The 22946-nt window shown below is 40.3% G+C and overlaps 2 protein-coding genes across 5 annotated transcripts in view; both read right to left on the bottom strand.

Moving 5' to 3' along the window:
- MIPEP (mitochondrial intermediate peptidase) overlaps nt 1-10786 on the bottom strand; it is a 66620-nt gene extending 55834 nt beyond the window's left edge. For 2 of the 3 annotated variants that reach the window (XM_068181270.1, XM_068181272.1), the window contains exons 1-7: nt 10563-10786; nt 7369-7542; nt 5946-6034; nt 4855-4941; nt 3831-3894; nt 1968-2150; nt 298-454 (exon numbers count right to left, since the gene is read on the bottom strand). In XM_068181270.1, coding sequence (XP_068037371.1) covers nt 298-454; nt 1968-2150; nt 3831-3894; nt 4855-4941; nt 5946-6034; nt 7369-7542; nt 10563-10733 — 925 coding nt within the window. In that variant the 5' untranslated portion in view covers nt 10734-10786. Of the gene's footprint in view, nt 1-297; nt 455-1967; nt 2151-3830; nt 3895-4854; nt 4942-5945; nt 6035-7368; nt 7543-7636; nt 7794-10562 lie in introns of those variants that run through there. The other variant, XM_068181271.1, reaches the window with a different exon arrangement.
- A 2207-nt stretch (nt 10787-12993) lies between these two features.
- LOC137468987 (complement C1q and tumor necrosis factor-related protein 9A-like) lies at nt 12994-22944 on the bottom strand. Of its 2 annotated transcripts, none has more exons than XM_068181269.1 (4): nt 22682-22944; nt 17469-17660; nt 15454-15516; nt 12994-14540 (listed from the first exon to the last, which is right to left on the bottom strand). In XM_068181269.1, exons 2-4 carry the CDS (start codon nt 17632-17634, stop codon nt 13735-13737), a joined length of 1035 nt encoding a protein of 344 aa, XP_068037370.1. In that variant the 5' UTR covers nt 17635-17660; nt 22682-22944; the 3' UTR covers nt 12994-13734. The 2 variants fall into 2 exon arrangements, with proteins under 2 accessions (XP_068037370.1, XP_068037369.1); XM_068181268.1 differs by lacking the exon at nt 22682-22944 and adding an exon at nt 19254-19389.
- Nucleotides 22945-22946: the final 2 nt, after the last annotated feature.

The following is a 22946-nucleotide window of genomic DNA, read 5'->3' as shown; positions in this document are numbered from 1 at the left end:
CACTGACATTATTTCAAGAGTATTTAGTACTCTGTTAACTTTGTTACGTGCTGAGATAATGACACCTTCATAATCTAAGGAGTGAGCATTAATTCTGAACTAAAACACCAGATCTTCCTCAGTGAGTACTGTTATTTACAGTGACCACTAAGTATGGCATACAGCAAAATGTAACTGCAATAAAACCCTTCACTGGAAGAAGTACACGTAAACTTAGCTAAAGAAAGTAACCAACCTTTGATCGCATATGTTACTAGTTTGACTTCTCAACATGTCCTTTCATACATGCCTTATTACCTGGATTTTTTGCCATTGTTCCCTGAAGAGCCCTGTGGGCAAAGGTGTTGTAGCCAACCAACTGTGCCAGGCTGTTTCGGCTCGCAAGCAACTCCTCCAATCGAGCCAGCTGCTGAGCATTTGAGTGGAGAAAAATCTTGTAAGCTGCTTCTCGTACCTAATACAAGGAAAAAAAAAAAGTCACATTGCAACAGAGTAATTTTTAACAGAAACAAGTAACACAACTGAAGATCTGGCATAACAGCTGTATTTCACTGATATTGGTGGGAAAAGGCCTAAAGCCTTTTAACAATAGTAATTACAACTGCCTGACAATTACAGCTCTCTTACCCATTAAAAGTGGAATGAGGAAATGCAATGAGACAACCTAACAGATCAAGACTGCCAAAAAGGGTCCTGTTCTCTACTCCTGTCAACAGTCTCTCATCACCTCCCTCTTTCAGCCAACATCTGTGCTTTTCAGACCACTCTGTGGGCTGCCTTAACTCATTATAACTTCCAAAAATAAACCCAAATTGTTCTCTGCATATCAGTTAAGTTTGCTTATAGTAGAATCTGACAAGGAAAAGAGACAGGGTCAGGGGAGAAAAAAGAGAGGAAAAGAAAAGCCTTATTTCTTTCATAGTAGAAAACTATTAGTCTGCCCATCGCCCACAAACTTTCTCCTTTTCTCATGTTTTTAGTTAGTTTGGGTCTTTTCGGAACTCTAAAAGAAAAAACCTACCTAGAGACTCATAAAATTTAATAAAATGCTTTTATGTTTCACAAACCAATTACACATAATTTTATTCCTACATATGGAATAAGCTCAAGAAATCCAGCACCAACTTATACTTGCCTTCATCTGAACTAAGCTTCTCTCTACATAGTATAAGTGAAGAAAGAACCCTGGAGTGTTTTAATATGCTCCTGATCCTAGAATTATATCTAAAAGTCTAGGAAGCCACTGCCACATTTCAATGAGTCTAAATTAACTTTAAATTTATAACTCTAAATTAATTTTTTTTTTTAGAAAAACAACATTAACTAAAGGTTATTTTCAGGATAATTCAGGCTGGATGGGACTTCATGAGGTCTCTAATCCAACCTCCTGTACAAAGCAGAGACAGCCACGAGCTAAGACAAGTCACACAAAGCTTTTTTCAGTCTGGTCCTCAAACTCTGCACATATGGGAGACATTTCCCATCTCAACTCGTGCCTTTTGACAATTGTTCTCCTGTTGTGCACCACGCTGAAGAGCCTGGCTCTATTTTCTCCATGACATCCTTGTAGGTACTGGCAGGGTGCTGTCAGGGTCCCCCCAAACCACCTCTGCTACAGGGTGAACAAGCCCAAATCCTTCTGCCCTTCCTCACAGTGCAAGCACTGCAGCTACTGTCTATCTTGGTGGCCTCTGTTGAAGACACTCCTGAAGAGTGGGGCTATAATCTCATCCCTCAGTCTGTATTCTGCCCCTCCTCTTCCTCCAGCCATTCAGGATCTGCCCAGCGATTATTTCATACCTGCTACTACCAACTACCCCATTGATTATGACATTCTACCAAAGTTTTTCCTGGTTAGTAATTACAGCATAATCACAAACCACACAGATTTGCCTCACTAACAAGTCAAATAACTGATATGCACTTCTGATATAAAGGATGCCAAAGTAAAGTCAGGGAATACAAACCAGATCATCAGGACAATCAGCATGTAGACCAGCAACTCGTAGGTAATTGCCTTCAGCTGTAAAATTATACCGAATATGCTCTGGCAAAACATGTTTGTCAATCTTGTTGGGAATGTGAGTTCCTATCAGAAATTCGTTACATAAATCCAATATTCTGACATTGAGGTCAACTGCCTTTTTACGCTGTAAGAGAAATAAAAGCACAAAATAGTATCTTCAGACAGAGTACAAGCAGAACTCAAAGTTTTTAAACCTTAGAGGACTCTTTCAAAAATGAAGCAGAAAATACAACACTTAAGATTATACCTACAGAATCAACAAAGTCATAATGCAGGGCAAGTCAACAAGATCAGATGCTCATAAAGCATTGAAATTTCAAAGAAAATGCCCACATTTCTGTAGTAAAAAAACATGCAGTGTTGTTCAAGTAGAAATTACATAGGCTTTGCTAACTTGTAACTATGTAAAATATTGAATAAAAAAGAAAAGAAGCATCGTTTAGAGAGATAGCCTAAAACAATTATAGAATAAAATTCTCTTTTTCCTGTTTGTATTGTGCTGTTTCCTGGAGACTGTAAACTATTTACGGTATTTCAATCCTTCTCTTAGGAGTTTGTGATTTAGAGTTTTATCATCATCACAGTATTTCATACACTTAATCATGCAAGATGTGCTTCAGTGAACTTGCTCACATTAGTAGAGTATGGTCTCTATTGTCTGTGGGTTCACAGCTCAAAAGAAAAAACGCTGAGGGTACACATAAAACATAACTTGTAAAGTCCAAAGAATGACATAACGTGATCTCTGTCCTCCCATTCTCTCCCTTTCTCCTGAAAATGTATCTTTGAGTTTTATTTTAAAAAGCAGGAGGTCTTTGCAGCAGAAATAAACTTCAACGTACAACAAGGAAAGGTTTCTAAAGTCTTAAATGAGAATTGAAAAGAAACACTGGGCAGCAAGCAAGAAAAGTGGGATAAGAAGGGGAGGAAGAGGAAAGCATGCAAAAATAAGTGAAATTGTAACTGAGAGGAGATGAAGCACCATAGAACCAATAGTCAAATCAGACATAAACCCCAGAGCTGAAGTTTCAGGGCTGTTCTTTGGACAAAGTAATTGTAAAAATATATTCTAGAACCATTTTCTAGGTCACAAAACACCATCAAAACCATGATCTTCAGAATAACTCTATAGCATCAATCTGATAGAAGAGCTTTTGTACAGATCTTTTTGGAGGGGATGACTCAGATAAACAAGGACTTAACTTCATACAGTAACATGAACTATGGACAAAGCATCCATACCACAAAGCATGGTGTCAGCTGCTAGGTTTGAAAAATGCATCACTAACTACTGCAAAAGTATATAAAAGCTCCAAGACAGGCAATCAGACCATGCCCAGATACTAAATTTTGAACAAGATTTACAACTTCTGGTTATGTGAGCACCCCAGGAGTGCCTGGACACACACTTGAACCCTTCTAACACACTCCACTTGATTAACATGTCAAAGTGCACTCCGTGCACTGCTTTTCGTTCTCTGTAAATATGTTGTTCTGACAGCTGAGTAGCTATTTAAAATATCTGATGTGGCCACCAAAGAACGAAAATAAGATCCCAGGACTTGCTTATAACTCCTCAGAACAGAAAGGAATGATGAGGTCCAAACCAGGAAGAACAACCAACTATCTAAAAACTACCTTTAGAAGTGATTTAAAACAGACAAAATTAATCACTTCCAAGGCAACAAAATTCCACAGAGGACAAACTGACCCAGAATCACGTGATTTCACGTCCCACATGTTTCATTATCTGGTCTTTTGTAGACAGACAAATTTCTGTTCATACATTGTAGCCAGAAATTACCTTTTCTTCATCCAAATGAATGCCACTGATCTCAAAATCAAACATAAAAAGTTCTGCCACTCGCCTAAAAATACAGTAAATCCCTGTTAAAACAGCCTCATTTGATAGTAAGCAGCATTTCTTAACAGATCTTGCCTTTAGTAGTTATTTATTTTTCTATGTCTTTCACAGAGATTAACATCACAGTTATATGAATGCTTCTATTAGGGACAAAGATTTCCTATGTTTTAGGTCCTTAACAATTTACTCAGTGAGAAACAATTTGTCCTTTGTTCTTGGCTTAGTCATCTGCTTTGAAAATATCCTTCAAAATAATTTCAGTGCCTTAATCTTAGATGTTCAAAAAATTTGTGCAAATTACTATTTTAATTTCCTTTCACGCTTCATTTAATATCAGAAAAATACCTTTCCAAATCTAACATTCTTGATCATGGTAAAAGAAGGAAGAGGGAAATAACTTACACATTAAGCTTGTCTACCCATGTCAGTGAATAAGTAATTCAAAACTCTATCTGCATAAACAGCTAACAGAACCTATTACAGCAATCATAAAGTAAGCTTTCAATAAATATACCGCTAACCTGATTTTGAAAAATATAAATAAACTTCTATAAAGTGAAATCAAGATATATAGTCTGTTGCTAATTTTATTCCTAAGAACATTGATATGTACACCAGAGTACAGAATATAATTTTAATCAAAAGAATATTATTGAAGAAAATCTTACGTTTTCATTTTTTTGGTCTTAAAAGGTCTCAGTTATTCAGCATAAATATATATTGTGCTCTACAGTCACATTCTCCAAGATTACACAACTGCAAACTTCCTAACTCCTGTGCCGGTAATTTGGTAGTGATTAATAAATTAATAATGGAGATGTGGTTTGTTTTCTAAAAGTTGCATTTATTAATTTAAGAAAATAGAAAATATAAGTACAGTAAGGAACAATATATACCATCTAAGAATCTAAATCTACAAAATTCTATTTATAATCTATAAAGATCTATAAGCATTATTAAGTACCTGGTTTCAGGATCTAAGGAACTCATTACAGTTTCATCAGCTAGCAGACGTCTCAGACTCTGACACAGTTCAACATCTGTATTTAATCTGGAAAGATACAGGGTAAAAGAATTATGCATTAACAACAGACATATTTCAGTTTCTTGGTATTACTCATTCAAAGGCAATATTTAGTGAAACAGCATTAAAAGCCAAGGACTGTATTTTGAAAGTGCTTTCTGGTTCACAATCACAGTTAAAAAGTAGAAAATTTCTATACAGAGCATGTGTGGACAAACCAGCATGGAAACAGGTCTTGTGCCTCTTACAGAAAAATACTTTTGGACAGTATTTTGTGGCAATATGAGCAAATCTAACACTGATTGCTTATTTTTTTATGAACAAAGATAATCATGGTGAGAGCATAAAGGTGAGTTTTCTAATCCTTACTTTGAAAAGACTCCATTAAAGGTAAACCTGTGCTCAAGTTTGCCATCAGATAAATGTGCTGCTGACTGCCACTGGGCTAGACTAACAGCTTATTATCCCCAGAACATTTCCACACACCAAGCACTGTCCCCATTCAGATAACACTGTGTCCATCGGATCTGCTGGCATGTTATCCTGCACTCCCAGGTGGGATGCGGTGGGCAAGGAAACACACACACACAACAGTTTATGAGCCTCTCAAGATAATATATGAGCAATTTCCTCTTTCCACTAATTTTATATCTGAAGTGGTATTAGGATATTAAAGTCATATTGTTATATATGGTATGCTTAATCAAAGTCCTGAGAAATCCACTTTCAAGCATTTTGTACATAAATTTTACAACCACTAGAGAATTGTCATAAGTCCTGAAAAAATGTCACTTGAGCCTTTGATGGGCTTCAGCCACATGGAGTCATAAACTGCAACTAAAATAGAAAAACCTTTCATGAGATACTGTAACAAAACTAAACCCTTAAATATCTGTAACAGAAGACTGACACTTTGCTCCCATGCACAAATATTTTCTGTTGATTGCCGTTCTCATATATGATCATACAGTAATTTTTAAAGCTGCATATGGAAACAGAAAAAAAAAAAGAAAAAAAAGAAGAAAACATACTTCTCTACCACAGTACCAATGTTCCTGCAAGCTTCTTCAGCAGCCTCTCTGAATGCAAAGTCAGGGTGGGCAACTTTTACAAAATCAGCCTGATACAGTAGAAGAAGAAAATAGTGAGGCAAAAAGACAAATAAAAAAACCTTCCAGATTATAAATAAATTGCATTCAAGCAGTTCAATTTATATTAACATTTATTTCTACAGTTCTATGCAATCATTTTGTAGAATTTGCCTTTTTTTTTTTTTGTCTAAAATATAAAGCTGACTGGAAAACTTTGCTGACAATTATTAAACCACACAGTGCCTTGTGTCCCTCCAATAAACATTATTAATTCACCATTATTAATTCACCCTTCTTAAAACATTTTATGCAGTGTCTATCTTAGAGTCCTTATAATACAGACCTACTCCAACATATTTGAATGTTATTAAAAAAGATTTTTACAACTAAATTTTCTAGTTAAGAAGAAAGCACACCACTATATGTGCATATTTCCTAATAGGAAGAATACTGATTTTTTGTAAATCTCCAAATCCTTCAGGGGGTTTATAAGGCTAGAAGGATGCTAAAAGGGGCTGAGGAGCTAGGGGCTTCCACAACTGCTGACATGAATTCAGGGTGATTTTTAACACTGAAATGACAGACTTAAAATATTAGTAATATATTTAAATTCTAGGACTATATTGAAGATATTAAGCATGATTTTACAGAAAGTACATGCAACAAGCAGACAGTATAAAATATTATTGCATTTTGATTGAAAAGCCAGCCTTAGAAATGTTACACACTTAAAATTTTTACTTCTTAGGATTCCTTTTTAAAATCCTGTATAATACTGACAGAAAAGGTGCTGAATGACAGATATCAAAATTCCTAACAACAGATAACAATCACCAAATCTGTGGATGACAAAAACTACAATCTAAAAAATTGCTGCCTTTTTCTTATGTTAATAAAAAAGTGATACTGCTGCCTTTACTCTGGAAGTTCTTTATGGACCTTCACCTATAAATGATCATAACTTAAAACATGTGCATTGCCACTCCAACTTTAACTCTGAAATCAAAACCCTCTTTTCCACAATATAAGTGACGCTGAAGAGCTTATGCATAATTATTGCAGCAGAAGCACCAGTATGATTTCACTGTCGTTTTTCTTGTTGTGGTTTCTATACTATTTTTGCATCTGTCTTAAAATAACTGGACAGTTTGACAGGATTTGTACTTGGCTATCATTTGGTAAAAGCCTTTGCAATTCACTTTCAATCAATTTAATTTTCTGTCTTAACACAAAACTTCATGGAGTTGATCTGCTACTTCTACACTGCTAATACTGCAGTGTAGAAAATGATAAAATGGAACATAGTGTAAGCTCAGCCAGTTTAAAAGAATTTATGTAAAAATAAAAAAAAAAAGTAACATACCAAGTCTGCTACTCTGCACAGGCTATCTGAAAGCTGATCAAAGATCATTACAGTCTCAGGCCCAGGTGGTGTTGAACATGCCTTCTGGACAAGCTGTTCTGATTCTTGCAATGCTTTGTCCTGTGCTTCTTGAAATCCTTCTGGACAGCTCAGTTCTGGAACACCAAACAGACCCTGCAGTGCAAAACACAATGAAAACACATCACTATTGCCCTCCTTGATTTCTGCACCTTTGTTTCAAGACTGAATTATCACTACGGAATTTTACCCAAATGACCCCAGCTAGCACACTGCAACACTTCACTGGACAGCAGCACCAGATATCATGAGATTGCAGGCAACAGGACAGTTGTCTCAGGCTCATTAAATGAGCCCCCAGTACTGGAAGCAGACCTCAAAGGAATAATCAACAACAACTGAAAATGCTTGTGGAATGAACAATTTCATTCCTAAAGTTCCTATCAAGCCTGGCCCTGTCCCACAGGACAAGATAAACACACTTATTTGTGCAGGGTAAATGCAGATGGCACTTACGTTCTGCATTTGTGGAAGAGACTTAGAGAGGTTCTAACACTGATCAAACAAAATTACTAATGCTAGCAGATAAAGAAGTTCCACAGTGCAGACCTACAACAGAAAAATTATTTCAAAGAATCACAGAATCCCCTGAGTTGGAAGTGATGCCTAAAGATTTTTGGGTTTTATGTATTCATGTATTTGTAGCTCTGTAGACTGTTAATACATAGTTATGACTTCTAGTACTTTCCCAGCTCTCTTTCTCACAGTTAACAAACTCCGACTGATGCATTCTTGAAATTCTGTTTAGTCTTGCCTGTTAGTTTAGCAAGGATACTTTATTTTGCACCATAAACACAATAAAACGCAGAGTTAGAAGATCAGGGGAGTTCAGGGGGGAGCCCCAGTGGGGCTGAACCCAGAGGGGAAATTATCTAACCCAGCTGCTCTTCTAATTGGACAATATTTGACAGGTATTCTAATCAATTAACCTTAGAAAAATATAGAACTACAGTATCACGTGTACATATCACCATGTTGTGCATCTTGAAGGCTTGCAATTAAAGATTTGCTTTTATATTATCATTTTAACACTGTTTGGAAAAGCTTTGTGTTTTATTCCACATGAAGACAGGACCCAGAAGGATCACTGAATTCCAATTCCTGGCCCTGCACAGCACCCTCCCCGAGAGTCACACTGTGTGCCTGAGAGCACTGTCCAAACACTTCTTGAGCTCTGCCAGCTTGGTGCAGTGACCACTTCCCTGGGGAGCCTGTTCCAGTGCCCAACCACCCCCTGGGTGAAAAAACTTATCCTAGCAATTCCTTAATTTCATTTAAGTTAAAAGCAACATCTCTTCAAGCAATAGACTCCCTTTGCAACTGCCCAACTACAACGTGAGCATCTCCTCACTCCTTGACTACAGCATTGAACAGTGAAAGGGATGTGATTTCACACAAAATCTATCCCTTCCAAATTCAACCTCAGTACCTAAAAACCACAATCCGCATTTTCAAATCTGCAGTCCAGTCAGTTTATAATCCACTTTCTGAAACTCTCTGTATTATTGCAGTCAGCTGCCAGTTTGCAGCTTGCTAATATTTATTCATATAAAACAAAAAGCTACAAATTGACAGCTCGTCTGTACAAGTATATATTCTGAAGCAAAAGCTACCCTTCAAGTACACATCTGGAACATTTTGGTTTGCTTTGTCCTATTTTCTTTCTGTCACTGTTGCTAAAACCACCTTATTTTTTGCTAACGAAAGAAAACCTTCCCTCACACTTCCCATGTTTTAATTTATTATTTGGGAACAGGAACAAGACTGAAGTGAACACTGAAAAAGGTATTTTTATATTTTTACACATGTGCACACAAACATAAATATACTTGTATCACAGCACTCTTGAATAATGTTTTCTGTGTAAGATGCTCGATACTGCCCTTTCACTCAGATCCCCAGCCAAAGGATGCAGTGTCCTGCAGTATCCCTGGGAGCTCCGGGTCTTTCTGCTGTCCTACACCATCACCCATCCTCCCAAGCAAGCTCTTCCTGCACATGTAGTGCTCTGTGACCAGGATGTATCTCCTCTTAGAGATAAATTAGCTGCAGAACTCCTCTTACATACGATATCAAGTTCAGCATAAAAAATTAAAAATTACAAAAAAATGAAGCCTGGTGTAGTTCTCTCTGTTCTTTAATGTCATTGGCTGCATGGCTGAAACATTTTTGTCTTCACCTGGTCTCAGCATTTACATCCTTACCTGGCACAACCTATTTGTGAGCCTGAAATACGTACCTCTATTCTGAAAGAACTGTGGGCCAAGTGAATGATCTGGAGCACATTCCCTAGACCAGCCAAATGGACAATATTTAACTGGATTATTTCCTGAAGCAAGACTCACACCAGTGTGCTTGCAGAGGCATGAGAACCTGAAGAAAGGTTTCCCAAGCAAGTGCCAGATTATAAACAGAGATCAGATTTGTCCTCTCTAAAACCCAAAGTTCAACAGCTCCAGTGCCAGGCTGGGCACCATGGCAGGAACAGCTGAGTCAGCAGGCAAACACCTGGATATTACAGCTGCACCTATTCTGTATGCACTGTGCTACCTTACCCTTTCCGGGAGCCTGTTGATTCCCTGGACACACATTAATGAAAATCCCTGACTCACCCTAAAAAGACACGCACGAGAAAACCCAACAGTCATCAAATCAGCAAAGAAATCCTCTTTTTGCCACAGGCAAGACATCAAGTATAACGCCCAGGCAAGAGGATGTGAGCGGCGTGGCTGCTGCTGAAGCAGTGTCCGAGTGCAGCGGCACAGCACTGACACGTGAACGACGGCACAGCCAGGGAGGGCTGGCAGGGAAGGGGCAATAGAAGGGCCAATCGCGCTTTATGGACCTATGGGCACCACTGCGGCTCAAAGCGTTCCCACGCACAAGGCCAGCACCGTCAACCGCTTCTGTGTTCAAAAGTCACAACGTCTGGGTTTGCTAGAACCAGCATAAATTCTTATTAAAAAAAAAAAAAAAAAAAAAAAAACTACTGACAAGAGAAAAACCGACCCCAAAGAATTCCCTTAAACAGCTCAGACAAGCAGAACAAAGCACGACGCTGCCAGCGACCAGGGCTCCTGCCGCAGCAGGCCTGGTCCTCCCCTCCCGCCGCTCACCGTGTCCCTGCCCGCCGCACCGCCGCGCAGCGGCTGCTGCTGCTTCGCATCGAACGCGGTGCCCACGGGGCACCAGCTGGTGCTGACGGCCCGGCTGCCCTGCCCCGCCGCCCGGCCCCGCAGCGCCCGGCCCAGCGCCGCGGGCAGCGCCCGCCGGCAGCCGCCCAGCATGGCGGAGCTCAGCGCGGCCCGGCGCAGCGGGCCCGGCACGGCCGCGGCCTCCGCACGCCCCACGCGGCCACGACCTCCACGCGTCGGCGCCGAGGGGAGGAGCGGCAGCAGGAGGCGGAGCGAGGCGGAGCTCCGGGCTCCCACTGCCCCTCGGCCTGCCGGGCACCTGTGCCCGGTTCTCAGCAATCGCCCCGGTCTGTCCCGGGCTCTCAGCACTCCCGAGGCCCGTCCCGCTTCCCGGCTCACCAGCGCCCGACTCGGCCGCACCGGGGCCTCTGCCGGCTGATACCTGTCCTACACGTTCTCCAGTTAAACTTAAGGCCCTTTTCAAATGGTTTTTCGATCTAGATGTTTCTGTGATACAAACTTGCGGCGTGTGGCTTATGGGAAGAAACTTCGTCTTGCTGAAAAATTCACATAGCCCTTTCCTCCGCCTGAGTGTCCTTGCATCTCCCTCGCTGTCATTTGAGAAGTGCAGCTGTTCCTCCTGAATTAACCCACCGTGCCCTTTCCATTTGGGCTCTGTGATCCACACTCGGGGTTCAACTACTGTGGGAACATGCCCACATTCCCCTGGTACCCTGCCTTAAGCTCCTAACACTGCATTTGCACTGAATTTCATGATGCTGACCCATCTCCCCTGGCACCTCTACTTTTATTCTATTCTAAGAGAAGTGAATGAGACTTCCCTATATTTTTTAATATATTTTTGAGTTTTAGAAGAAAAGGAGGGAGGGAGGGGGGAAGAAGACGAAAATTTGGGGGAAAAAATGACAGAATTTTTATGCATGTTTTATTTCCTGTTTTATGGTACAGAAAGTAACTGGTTTATGGCTTTATTTCCTGTTTTATGTGTTATGGTTTGACAATGGCGCTATGCTAGCGCCCCCATGAAAATGTACCTTCTTAAACTAATTGCTGTGAGATGTGATCAGGAACAGAGCAGAATAGGCCTAAGCTTAATAACAAAGAAAAAAACTTTATTAAACCACTACTTCTATAAAGAAAAGACACTAAATCCTGGATGAAGACCTTGCAAAACACTCCTCCTCTTCCCACTTAATTTCTAAACAAACTCACAGTGAGACACTACCCAGGATCTTGATTAAGTTGTCACTCTTTAGATAATTAATACTCAGTCTGTTAAGGGAGACAGGAGTTTCTCCTGTGCCACAGACCCCTAGGAAACACCGCTGCGACCTCTGGTGTTTCCATGTCACACATGGCAACTGCCTGGAGAAAATCTGCTATGGTGACACTCTCTTTTCTATGTCCCAGTGCTCTCACCACCGTGCATGGACAGACTGCTCATAGGGTTTCTTTTCAAGGATGCTTTGCCAAGGACTAAAGAAAAACAACAGTTTAGTTTCTCATTTTGGGACTACAGTCCCCCACATTTCCCCCTGGGGCTGAGGGTCCAACAGCTTCTCCTTTTTGGGACAACAGTCCCCCCCATTTTCCCCTGGGGCCGAGGGTCTAAGAACAGAGATCTTCTTCTTCTCTGAAGACAGAGGGCCTCTCCACACTCTGTTCAGCTTTTTTTTTGTTCTCTCTATTCCTCTGTTGGCAGTCACTGCAACAGGTCTCGTGGCCTACTACCGTGTCTCTCTAAATGAAGTCTCTGTTGCAAGAGAATTTGGTTCAGTCTATGGCTAACAAGAAAAGTTCAGCCACAAGCCACTCTATCATCTCCTTTCACTTAAAAAATTCTTCTTCTAACATCTCAGATCCCAGACTGTCTCTCTTCTACTATAAATCAAGGAGGAGTAATATTTTACGAAGCCTTCATTTCTCAGGAAAAGGTTAAAAGTTCAAACTCCCCGGATGGCTGAAATCTCTGCCTAGAAGCTAATTCCTAAGGCCAAGGCTGGGCACCTCCCTCCCCTTCTCTTTCTCCTCCGGACTCTCTGTCACTTCCCTCTTGGGGGGGGATGACAAAGACATCTCCGCTTCTCTCCACCCTTCCATCCACAGGAGCTGGTTCGGTTCCAGTCCTTCAGCCCCCTCGGCTCACCTCGACCAGGCCTCATGGCTTCCCCTCCCCCACCCAGCCCATGGCTGGGCAGGGGAGATCTGCACAGCACCCTGACCGGAACCAAAGAGAGACCTCCCCTGGGAGTTCTCGCTTTTAACCCTCTGTGTTCTCAGAGGCATGTCCATACCTTCAGTGGTCACTCCAGGTGCCAATATCCAAACTTGACTACTGATTGGTTTGACCCAACTTCTTGAAAAAAATGCACTGCCATGTCAAACCACGACAATGGTACAGGAAGGAACTCTTGATCAGTTCTCTGGCATGGCTGCTTCAGTGTTGATTAAATATGATCTTTAATCTGGGAGACTTTGTTTTGCACCAGCTAATTCTGAAGTACGGCAGCTTTATGCTGTATTTTTGCACTGGCCTTGAATATCTGCCCACATCAGAGAATCCACATTGCACTTCTTCCTATCACTCCATTTTGCTCAGTTTCAGACCTGTGACTACACAGAGGACAAAGAACCATATTTAAAAACTGTAAATGAAACAATGAAACTTGCTTGCACCACACAGCAAGCAGCTTCTGTAGAGATATCAAACTACACTAATTTCAAGTTTAAAAATAATTTTCAAGTGGTTGGATGCAAACTAACCGAGTTTCAAGTCCATCTACACATGCCACATTGGAAGATATAAACTGGCTTGGAAGTAACTGTTGCTTCTTGTTTATACAAGATATCCCACATGACATAATTCCAGAACTTTTGTCTTTTATTTCATCCCACTTTGCTTTAAAATTTGTTCTTCAGAACTGGGGTACACACCCCTGTGAATGCCTACAGTAAGTGACCAAACCACTAATGTGTTAAGCCCAGCACTGTAGATTCTGAAGACTTGCCTGCTCTTGTGCAGAAGCTGTTCCTGAAACCAAGCATTTTCTGTTGAATCCAGCAGAAATTGCCCAGCAGATAACAGCTTTCTTAGGAAGGGCTGAGGCATGCAGCATTCAGGGATAACGCGGAGCTACAGCGTGGGCGGCAGCAGTGGCTCCAGTGGGTCAGCAATGCTGAACAGGAGGAACCCAGAGAAGGTGGTATCATCATCACCATCTGCAAAGAGCCCATTGAAAGCCTCTCCTTGGTGGGCCTGCAGCCACACCTCGTCTCCTCCCTGCAGCTCGAGGATGGTGGCCCCCGAGGCCTGGTCCTCTCCGCTTTGGTACCTGTCCACCGTGTGCAGCATCTTGATGCCGTTCTTAACAAGAGCTACTCGCACGTTCCTTGAGTAGACGGTGATGTGGTAGGTGAAATAGTAAACACCGGGGTGTTTGCAGGTGAACTTGCCAGTAGCTGAGTTGAAGTCATTCAGACTGTTATAGAGCACCTTGTCAAACTTGATTGGGCGATTCGGAGGGGGAAATTTGGTGTTGGCTGTAAGGCCAACACTGAAAGCACTCCTTGGCAGGACTCCTGGGGCACCTACATTCCCCTTGTCTCCTCTGTCTCCTTTCAAGCCTCTTTCCCCCTGAACTCCTGGATTACCCTGTGGCCCTATACCTCCAGTATTACCTTTAGGACCTGGATTACCAATTGGGCCAATCGGCCCTGGGAAACCAACTCTTCCAGGATGGCCAATTTCACCCTTTGTCCCTTTTGGACCTATGGGTCCAATGTCTCCTTTTAACCCTTTTTGTCCTTGCAGTCCTAGCTCTCCCTTCTGACCTTTGTAACCCACTGATCCCATAAATCCTTTTGGTCCCAGTTTCCCAGGTGGTCCTCTTTCTCCTTTATCTCCTTTGTTCCCCTTCTCTTCAACAGTCCCATTGGTTCCTAAAGGGAAAAAAAACAAAAAACAAATAATGATAAAAACAAAACAAAACAACTCCACAACTTTCTTGTGATCCTCCACTGGAAGGCACAAATTCAGGTTCATCATGTGGAGATACATGTGCAGGTGCCCATCTCCACTGTGCATACTCCACTGTGCTCACTGTACAGACAGTTTCTCATACATTTAAGTGCAGGATAAGCATAATGTCTGAAGAGCCTGTTATTTTATTAGAAAACAGGTGCTCTGGCTGGCAGCAGCAAGCATAAACTCAAAGAAAGGAAGGTTGTCTATGGGTTGATGATAACACTGACAGCTCACATCATCTCATACAAAAGCAACATCTGTCCACACTTTTTTACGGCCTTTGGTGTACAGAATGGATGAGAGGGTTCACAATTTAATTAGAGGAAGAGGAAGGGGTTTTTTTTACAACACCCTGAACTTGACTTGAACTGTCACATGTTTCTATAATTTCTACGTATAATTTCTACTTCTCTTGGGTTACATAGGTTGCTACTGCAGCACAACTAAAGGTGTTTTGTCCTGGTTACTTGCCACCCTATGCTTTATTTATCCTTCATCCATCATTGATCAGAAGATCAAAGCCTTCGAAACTGCTGTGGTTGCTGCACAAGTTTTTGAAGGCAAAGATCTCATTATGTGAAAGGCACTTTAGCAGTTGATAGACAAAAGACACCATAAAGAACATATGCTCAATCCATCAAGAAAAGAAGCTGATCAATTCTGCTCAACAGCCTTTGGCTTCTCACGTTAGGAATAATGCTGTTCGTACAGTTTGTTGTTCTCAATTTAGAAATGAGATAATTTAAAATAAATGAGATTGTATGATGAGTTCACAAACACAAGGGCAGCAGTTCATAGACAAATATTAAATTGAAGCACTTCTCTGACCTTGTTCACCTTTCTCTCCATTGACACCATCTTTTCCTGGACTGCCAGGAATTCCTGGTTCACCTAGTACAGAAATAAAAACACAGATATTCATTAACAAATTACCAGAAAATTTGGGAAGAGTCCATCTTTAATCCTTCCTTCTCAAGCCTGGCCAAACAGTAATGTAAAGCATACCCTAATTCCTGACTTTTAGTGTCTGCCACTGCTGGTAGTTTTATCTTACTACAAGATTGACAAAGAGCAGAGAAACTCTGCTTGAACATGGTGCTTTTTGTGTGCAGAAGGAATCCTTGGCATAAAAAAGTGAGTTATTGAGACATGTACAGTTGTTATAACCTGGCGAGGATCGCCAGTGTGAAAACTTCCTCTCTTCTTGTCTCCATCCATGGAAATTCAGCAAGAAGCATTGCTGAGGCATGAAGCCTAGCAGTTAAACAAGGATGTGGTTTAGTGGTGGCCCTGGTGGTGCTGGGTTAATGGGTGGACTACATCATCTTAGAGGACTTTTCCAGCTGTAATTATTCTGTGATTCTAAGAATGGTGAACTCCCACCTCAAGAACAGACGTGCAGGAGTTTGACCGATGGTAACGGATCATTACAGTGGAATAAAATTGCCTATAAAGCTGAGGAAGGCATTCACACTCTTGATCCCTGTACCTAGCATGACATGGACTTTCCACTGCTCTACAGAGCTGGCAATTATAGAAGTGATTGTTGTAGTACAGAGGTAGTACAGATGCCCAAGAGGTCTGTGATCAAATAACTGGATACATCCTGAGTGCAGCAACAGAATTAAAACAGAGTTGGCAGTTTGGTTGTAATCATAGTGCAGGAGTAGCTCTCCAGTCATATGGACCAGATAACAGTTCTTTAGCAGTTTCCTGTACATTGGGTGCATCCCAGCAGCTGCTGAAATTTCATTGATTGGGTAAGGAACAAAATTAATTCTCATGTATTAAACCACAAAGATGTATCTACATAGAGTGTAAAGAATGGTGCATTCACCCCACTTTGTTCAAATAAAGAACAATCAGTACAGTCATCATAACAGATTATTTAGGAAAAACATTGGGGAGTTTATCAGAATCTAATGGTATCATGACAACTCACTGGAGTGTAGGAAGGGCCTTTAGAAAATAAATTAAAATATGAAAGCTTTAGGTTTTCTATTTTTCAGACCTTTCTGGAACCCTGCATACAGAAAAAGAGGGCAGTTAAATGTATGTGCCTATTAAGATGCTAATGGAAATCTTTGTTTCTTTCTATATTTTAAAAGGTGATGAAGTGTTATATGTCCACATGCCTGCAGATTTATCACCTTGTGCAACCCTGGCCTTGATATTCCAGCATGGATACAAGGGCCATCATTAACCTAAGGCTTAAGGTATTATGGGGGTGATTAGCTTTAGGATGCTGAGATTATCTCTGGCTTTGATATCTCACACAAATCTCTATTATAGCCTGCTGGAGCAGAAATAAATCCTATATTGTTGTTCCATAGTCTCCATTTCTGAACTTACTCTAGTGGATCTTGAGTTATAGCAAGTGGGCACACTCAGAATCAAGTCCTACAAATGTATAATTTTGATAAGAAAGAGAAATCGTACCACTGCATACTTTCTACTACACCAAACAAGGTATCAGTTGTTCCTTTTTTTAAGTAGGCTTGAAGCTCCTTGCAGAAATATAGTTTCTGTCTTAAAGGAGTAGGAGTAGGTTTGCAGGCTTTAAAATTTTCAAATAGACTTGAAAATATTCCCATGATAAAAGGTAAATCCTTTTTTTCTTTTGTTTTTATCCCATGAACCTAACATCTCCATAGTATTTGCTGTCTTGCTTTCATTAAGCCTTTCTTTATATTTCCTTCTTCAAACAGGTAAATGACAAATGTCTGAAATGTTTTCTGAAGGCTAGGCAGAACAATCCCATTCATGCAGAGTAACTATAGAGAAATTTGGGAGTGAATGGCCTTGCATTTGATATATTAAATCATTCATTCTGAACACAGTACCTGCATCTCCCTTGTCTCCTTTTGACCCATCACGTCCGTCACGGCCAGGTATGCCATTGTGCCCAGGATTGCCAGGGATGCCAGGATACCCTTGGGTGCAGATGTCCTGGTTCTGTGTTTCTGCTGTGCTGACTACAATAGCCAGCAGTACAATCCAGCTTTTCATTCTTTAGATAGGTTATATGACTTTGGCTGAAATATTTAAGAAGAAAAAGTACATCTGCCTATGTCTACCTTAGAAAGGAATGCAGGGTGGTGCAGGGAGGAAAATAAAGAAATGAGTTTTCACCATGTCTATTCTTTTGTTTTATTTATAAATCTCTCTATAGCATTAATTACAGTCCTGGAGACTATCAAGTGCTATTTTAAATAATTATTTAATGGGTATATGAGTTCTGGCATCATTCTACTTTTGAAATATTAGCTTTACACAATTCTCCATGTACAGTTCTCCCTGCACCTACTTGTGACTGCACGGTTGTACCTTTCACCTCCCAGGAGATGGTGTCATGGGAGGTGAGCCAAGGCAAATCAACCCCCTCATTCAGCACAAAACAATCACTTTTTAATTTTTTTTTAATTGTTATTCACTCAAATTAGTCCCATACTGGGTTAATAAGTTGAATGACTTGTTATTCAACTTAATAAGTTAATAAGTTTAATGACTTATTATTCAACAAGAGGAGGGGTTAGAGATGGAGAAGAGTGAGATGAGGGCAAAGGTGTGAGGGATTAAGATAGTTTTTTTGGCAAAAACAAGTGTTTAGTCGGGTGCTCCCAATTAATGTAACTTTGCTATTGAAAGTCCATCTTATCTTTTCACTACAGAGTCCTTCCTATATAATTTCATTTAATATAGGCCCATTGAAATACATTAAGACTTAATCCTGGACACAGCTGGTTTAATTCAGTTTAAGAGCAATTGATGAGAAGAGATTAGACTGAGGAATAAAAAGCAAATAGCAACAAAATTAATACCTGTTTTATTTGGAATTAATATCCATAAATATCTAATGCACAGAAGCTTCAGCTATATAGGTTAAGTACTTAAACAGGTAAAAGTGATTGTTAGTATGAGTGAATTTTACACAATTGGCTTTGGAATTGGTTCTTTTATTAATGAGGAGTAAGATCACTATTTCTTTTGCAATATTAACTAGCATTAGCTAAAAAATTATGTCTTCTCTTTAATCCCATCACCACAATTTGTCACTCTCATGAAACAATGCACAAAAGTACCACGTAGAGACACACCAATATGTCCTCAATAAAAATAATTACACCCTTAATCTAATTTATAGAGTAAGACTTTAGCTTTGGGATGTGTTCCTTAATCATTTTATTCTGTGTTCAGAAAAGGCCCCCATTTTGGAACCATTATTAGAAATTATTTATGGGGTCTTTGCCAATGGATTTACTCAGAGATGTTTGATCACCAACCAGAAAAATCCCACTTTGTCTGCTGCTGTTGGCTGGCACTAAAAAGAGGTGAAAATAGATAAGACATTTGCTCCTTCTGAGATGCATAAATATTTGCTGCCTTAGTCAAAGGACTTCATAAGAGTGCAAAAGGTAGAAGTGCTCTGTAGGACACTGTTAGCTAATGATGCATCCCATGGAGAAGTCTGACAGTCCTTGTCCACTTCCAGAAAACCCCATTCCCAGTTGTCTAGGGAAGCATTTCCTGCCTAAAGAATAGACAGTGTGGTTGGCTCCCATACATGCACTCCTCTCCACAACCTGACATCAACATCATCATCATATATATAGGACCTTTGTTCTTACCTTGTTCACCTGGTACTTGCAGTGTTCTTGGGCATCTTTAAAACTGAGTGTAGAAACTTTATGCAAAGGAATGCACACTCCGATATGTGCCTTGAGGACAAGCTCTTGTTTGGTCACTAAATTCTCAAAGGTCAGTGAAGTCCCTAAATTCTCAAAGGTCAGTGATTTAATTTTGAGAGCTGTTCAATAATTAAAACAGAGGTTTAAAGTGGAATCTTTCTATTTATTCCAATATTAGGCTGAAGTGCTCTGTACTTTGTCTTTTACCACTGTTACATAAAAGGAAATTGTTAAAATGGATTAATAAGGCTCTGATTTCCCTATTCCTTTGTACAAATACATCACACAAATGTTAGCCTCTGACAGCTTGGATGATTTGTAGGATGGAAGGCATGTCTCACACCATTATTGTGCTGCTAAAATATGTAATGAAGGTAATTTCTGAATCAGGTAATTTACAATGCATTTAGGGACAAAGACTAAAGAAATTAAAACAGAAAAAATGCTGAGAATGTGGCATTACAATTATTAGGTGATTATGGAAAAGAATGAACAAGGTTAAATTAAAAACAGAATAAATAAATATAATTACAAAATTTTTTATGTCTAATTAGCAGGCTCCCTATCTAGCTATTCAAGCAACAATCAAAGCTATTGGGCTACTAAATTATGTATTAGTGCTAACTAATTTGAAAAAAGCCATAACTCAATTCTTAACTGTGTCTTCTTGAAACTACTGGAATTGCTGTTGTCTGAGGACTAGTGGAAGTCAACTGAGCTTATCATCAACTCCCTAAATGCTGATCATCAAGTGAAGGATAAAACCAGAAGTAAGGTGAGTTAATGTGTTAGAGGAAGTGGCCTTAATTCACCCTTGTTGTTTCAAGTGACTGCAAACAGTGTCTGAGGGTGTCACCACACTGCAAAGATGCGACACGTGTGCTCTGCACACATCCAAGAACGTTCCCTCAGCACCGCAGAGAAAGGAAGTTTTCTGTAAGATCTTCACCACCACCCTGTGGCGACACCAAAATATTGCAAGAGTTGACTTGCCCTGGCTTGAACCTGGGACATCGTGTCCACCACACTCTGGGGAAAAGGAGGGACCATGGGCAGCAATTCGCTGCTCTACCTGAATGAACTTCTGTAGCCAAATTAATCTTGCTGCTATGCTAACTGAGAAGAAGAAACGAGAGCCACAATGAACAATCCTTTTCTCTTTACCCATTAAGCACCATCTGAAATTTTCTAAGCCTGCTTAGCCTCAGCCTCCTTTCTTACTTCAAAGTTTGAGTAATTGAAAAATAGCCCACCCTGACAGTTAGGAATAACATCATTCATTAGTTACCTATACCTTGATGGACTCTGCAGTTAGTTTGGTTTGATGGATTTTTAACAGACAACCAAGAAAACTGTTGTAGAAATAGCCTTAAAGACAAATGTTTCCTTCAGCTGCTTTTTAGTGCCCTGTCTCATCACAGAATAATGATTTGAAAATAATTACATGGGAGCAAGAATTCATAATTTGCTCTTAAAAAACATTGAAAGGCGGGAGATGCAGAGGCTTTTAGATTGACTGCTGTGCTAATTACCTTTGTTAGGAGATTAATATGACAGCAATGACCATGATGGTTAATTAGATATACCTGACCTTATTAGCAGAGCAGTTTCTAGACACTTTTTCACTAAGTCAGTATCTCTAAAGTCTGGGGTGTGCTTATAGGAAGAGGCCATGGTGCACCTGGGGCTCATTCTTTCATCTTAAGCAGTTTCAGCTTTCCTGAAAAAAAATCCCTGGGAGAAACAGTTGATAAATCCTACATCACCTTGTATTTGGAGAGAAACTCAGCCCTTGAAGAGCAGTGGTACTCCTTCCTCTCATATCTGCCCTTCTGAACTTCAGTGACATGACTCCAGTGATGTGGATGGACACCTTCCAACCTCTGCTTGTCTGCAGAGTGGTTTTGGCTGCCACTGCAGGTGTCCCACTCTGAATGCTTAAAACATTAAAATGACTCAAATAAATATTGTCCAGGTGTCAATCACATATACACACTCCCCAGGATGCACAACAGAAATGTACTGGTGTAATGATGTAATGTAAACAGAAGGAAGGTGTGATGGATGCAAGTCACTTGTGTGGTGCAACCTGCTGTAGATGCCATCAGAGACATTTGTGGATGCCACAAGGAGTCTACAAAGGAGGTGTAGGTGTAAACACAGGTACACATACACACACACACACATACCCCTCTGTTTTTTAAAAACAGAGTCTAAATATCTAATAGTGGCAGTAGGTGAGTTCTCAGCCCCAAGCACTGGACAAGTTCTGATTGCAGTGAACTAAACAGAGATTTAAGATTAACAAGAAAAGTGTTGTGCTGACAGTTTATACAGTTCTGCCATATTCTTACAGTTACATATCCTCTAGATAGTTAGAGTAACTAGATTTTGTAAAGCATTTAGAAACATACTTATTTGTGTAAGGAGTATTTGTGTGCTTTCCTTACAAGCTACATGGCATGCTTTTTTCCACTGCTGGGTTTTTCATTTCTCCTTTGATTCTGGAACATGAAAAGGCCCGAGTCTTTGTCTCTGTTACCAAGGACAGATCATTATGCAGCCTTTGTAAAAATCTAAACAACAACAACAAAACAAAATAAACAAAAAAATCTAAGACAAGCAGTGCTATTTCTGTGCAAACTAAAAGTTCCACCTGATAGATCAGCTCTCAAGTAAGTTAAAAGCTGAAAGTACAGAATGATTTACAGGATTTAGCCTGACTGCCCAAGCATGAAATAAAAGGCACAAATGAGCTCACCCTGGCAGATGAACCACAGGGTCCTTAGAAAGCCTACTGATTGCTACATCCTACTGCAGTGTTTGCTTAGGGTATGTTTTTAGGTCATCCAATCTATCTCACTAAGTGCTCAAACTGTGCCTTTCACTTTAATGTTGGAGCACTCAGCACACATCCTACCACAGCAGCAGCCACCTTGGGAGGCAGAAACTCTCAGCTGTGAGATGAACCAAGAAATATATGAGCCTGGATGTTGGAAAGAGGGGTAAAGAATTAGCAAACTAACTATTGTACCAGCATTTAAACTGGTCAAAACATTTCTGATGAAAAGATTTCAGCAAAGTATGTTATTTTGTTAAAGCTGGTGTGTCTCAGCAAAACACAACTTTTGGCACAGCCTGGAGCAGGAAGGACACAGGCACATCATTCAGATGTGGCCCTCTCCCCTGTCAGAATAATGAGATACAAAAAACTTCCCTGAATCAGAAAAGTCAAATCCCAGCTGTGTTGCTCTATCAAGCAGGCAGGTAAGCCTGTTCGCACTTACGTGCAGAACATGCCTTTTGGGTGAACCCATTTAAATGGTTTTACTTTCATTCCAAAGAAAATAAAATTAAATCCTCCTTACCTATACTGCAGTATTTAAGTCACCATCCTCTGTTAGCAGGAGCTTTATTAGCACAGAAGCTGCACCTGCATGTACTGCAAGGGGTAGTGTGTGAACACCCTGCCAGGACAAGGTAAAGCACAGTAATCACAGGCTGAAACAACAGCAAGTACGAGCTTTGCCTGAACAGTGAAGACTTCAATACCAAAACCAGGCTTAGACGTTGTTAAAATTAACTTGTGCTGGGAAGTACTGAAGCTGTTACTAGAAAACAAGAGAGGATGGT

This window comes from Anomalospiza imberbis, chromosome 2 (assembly GCF_031753505.1).
Source record: "Anomalospiza imberbis isolate Cuckoo-Finch-1a 21T00152 chromosome 2, ASM3175350v1, whole genome shotgun sequence".
NCBI classification, from domain to species: Eukaryota; Metazoa; Chordata; class Aves; order Passeriformes; family Viduidae; genus Anomalospiza; species Anomalospiza imberbis.
Note: the sequence above shows the minus strand (reverse complement) of the source record. Positions and strands in the feature narration are given on the sequence as shown.

Bases quoted from the DNA above. Each gene is read 5' to 3' on its own strand.
- LOC137468987 (XM_068181269.1), bottom strand. From the start codon at position 17,634: ATGAAAAGCTGGATTGTACTGCTGGCTATTGTAGTCAGCACAGCAGAA. The intron at 15,517-17,468 runs GTACTGTGTTCA...TTTCTGTACTAG, and splicing joins AGGAGACAAGGGAGATGCAG to GTGAACCAGGAATTCCTGGC. The intron at 14,541-15,453 runs GTCAGAGAAGTG...TTTTCCCTTTAG, and splicing joins TGGAGAGAAAGGTGAACAAG to GAACCAATGGGACTGTTGAA.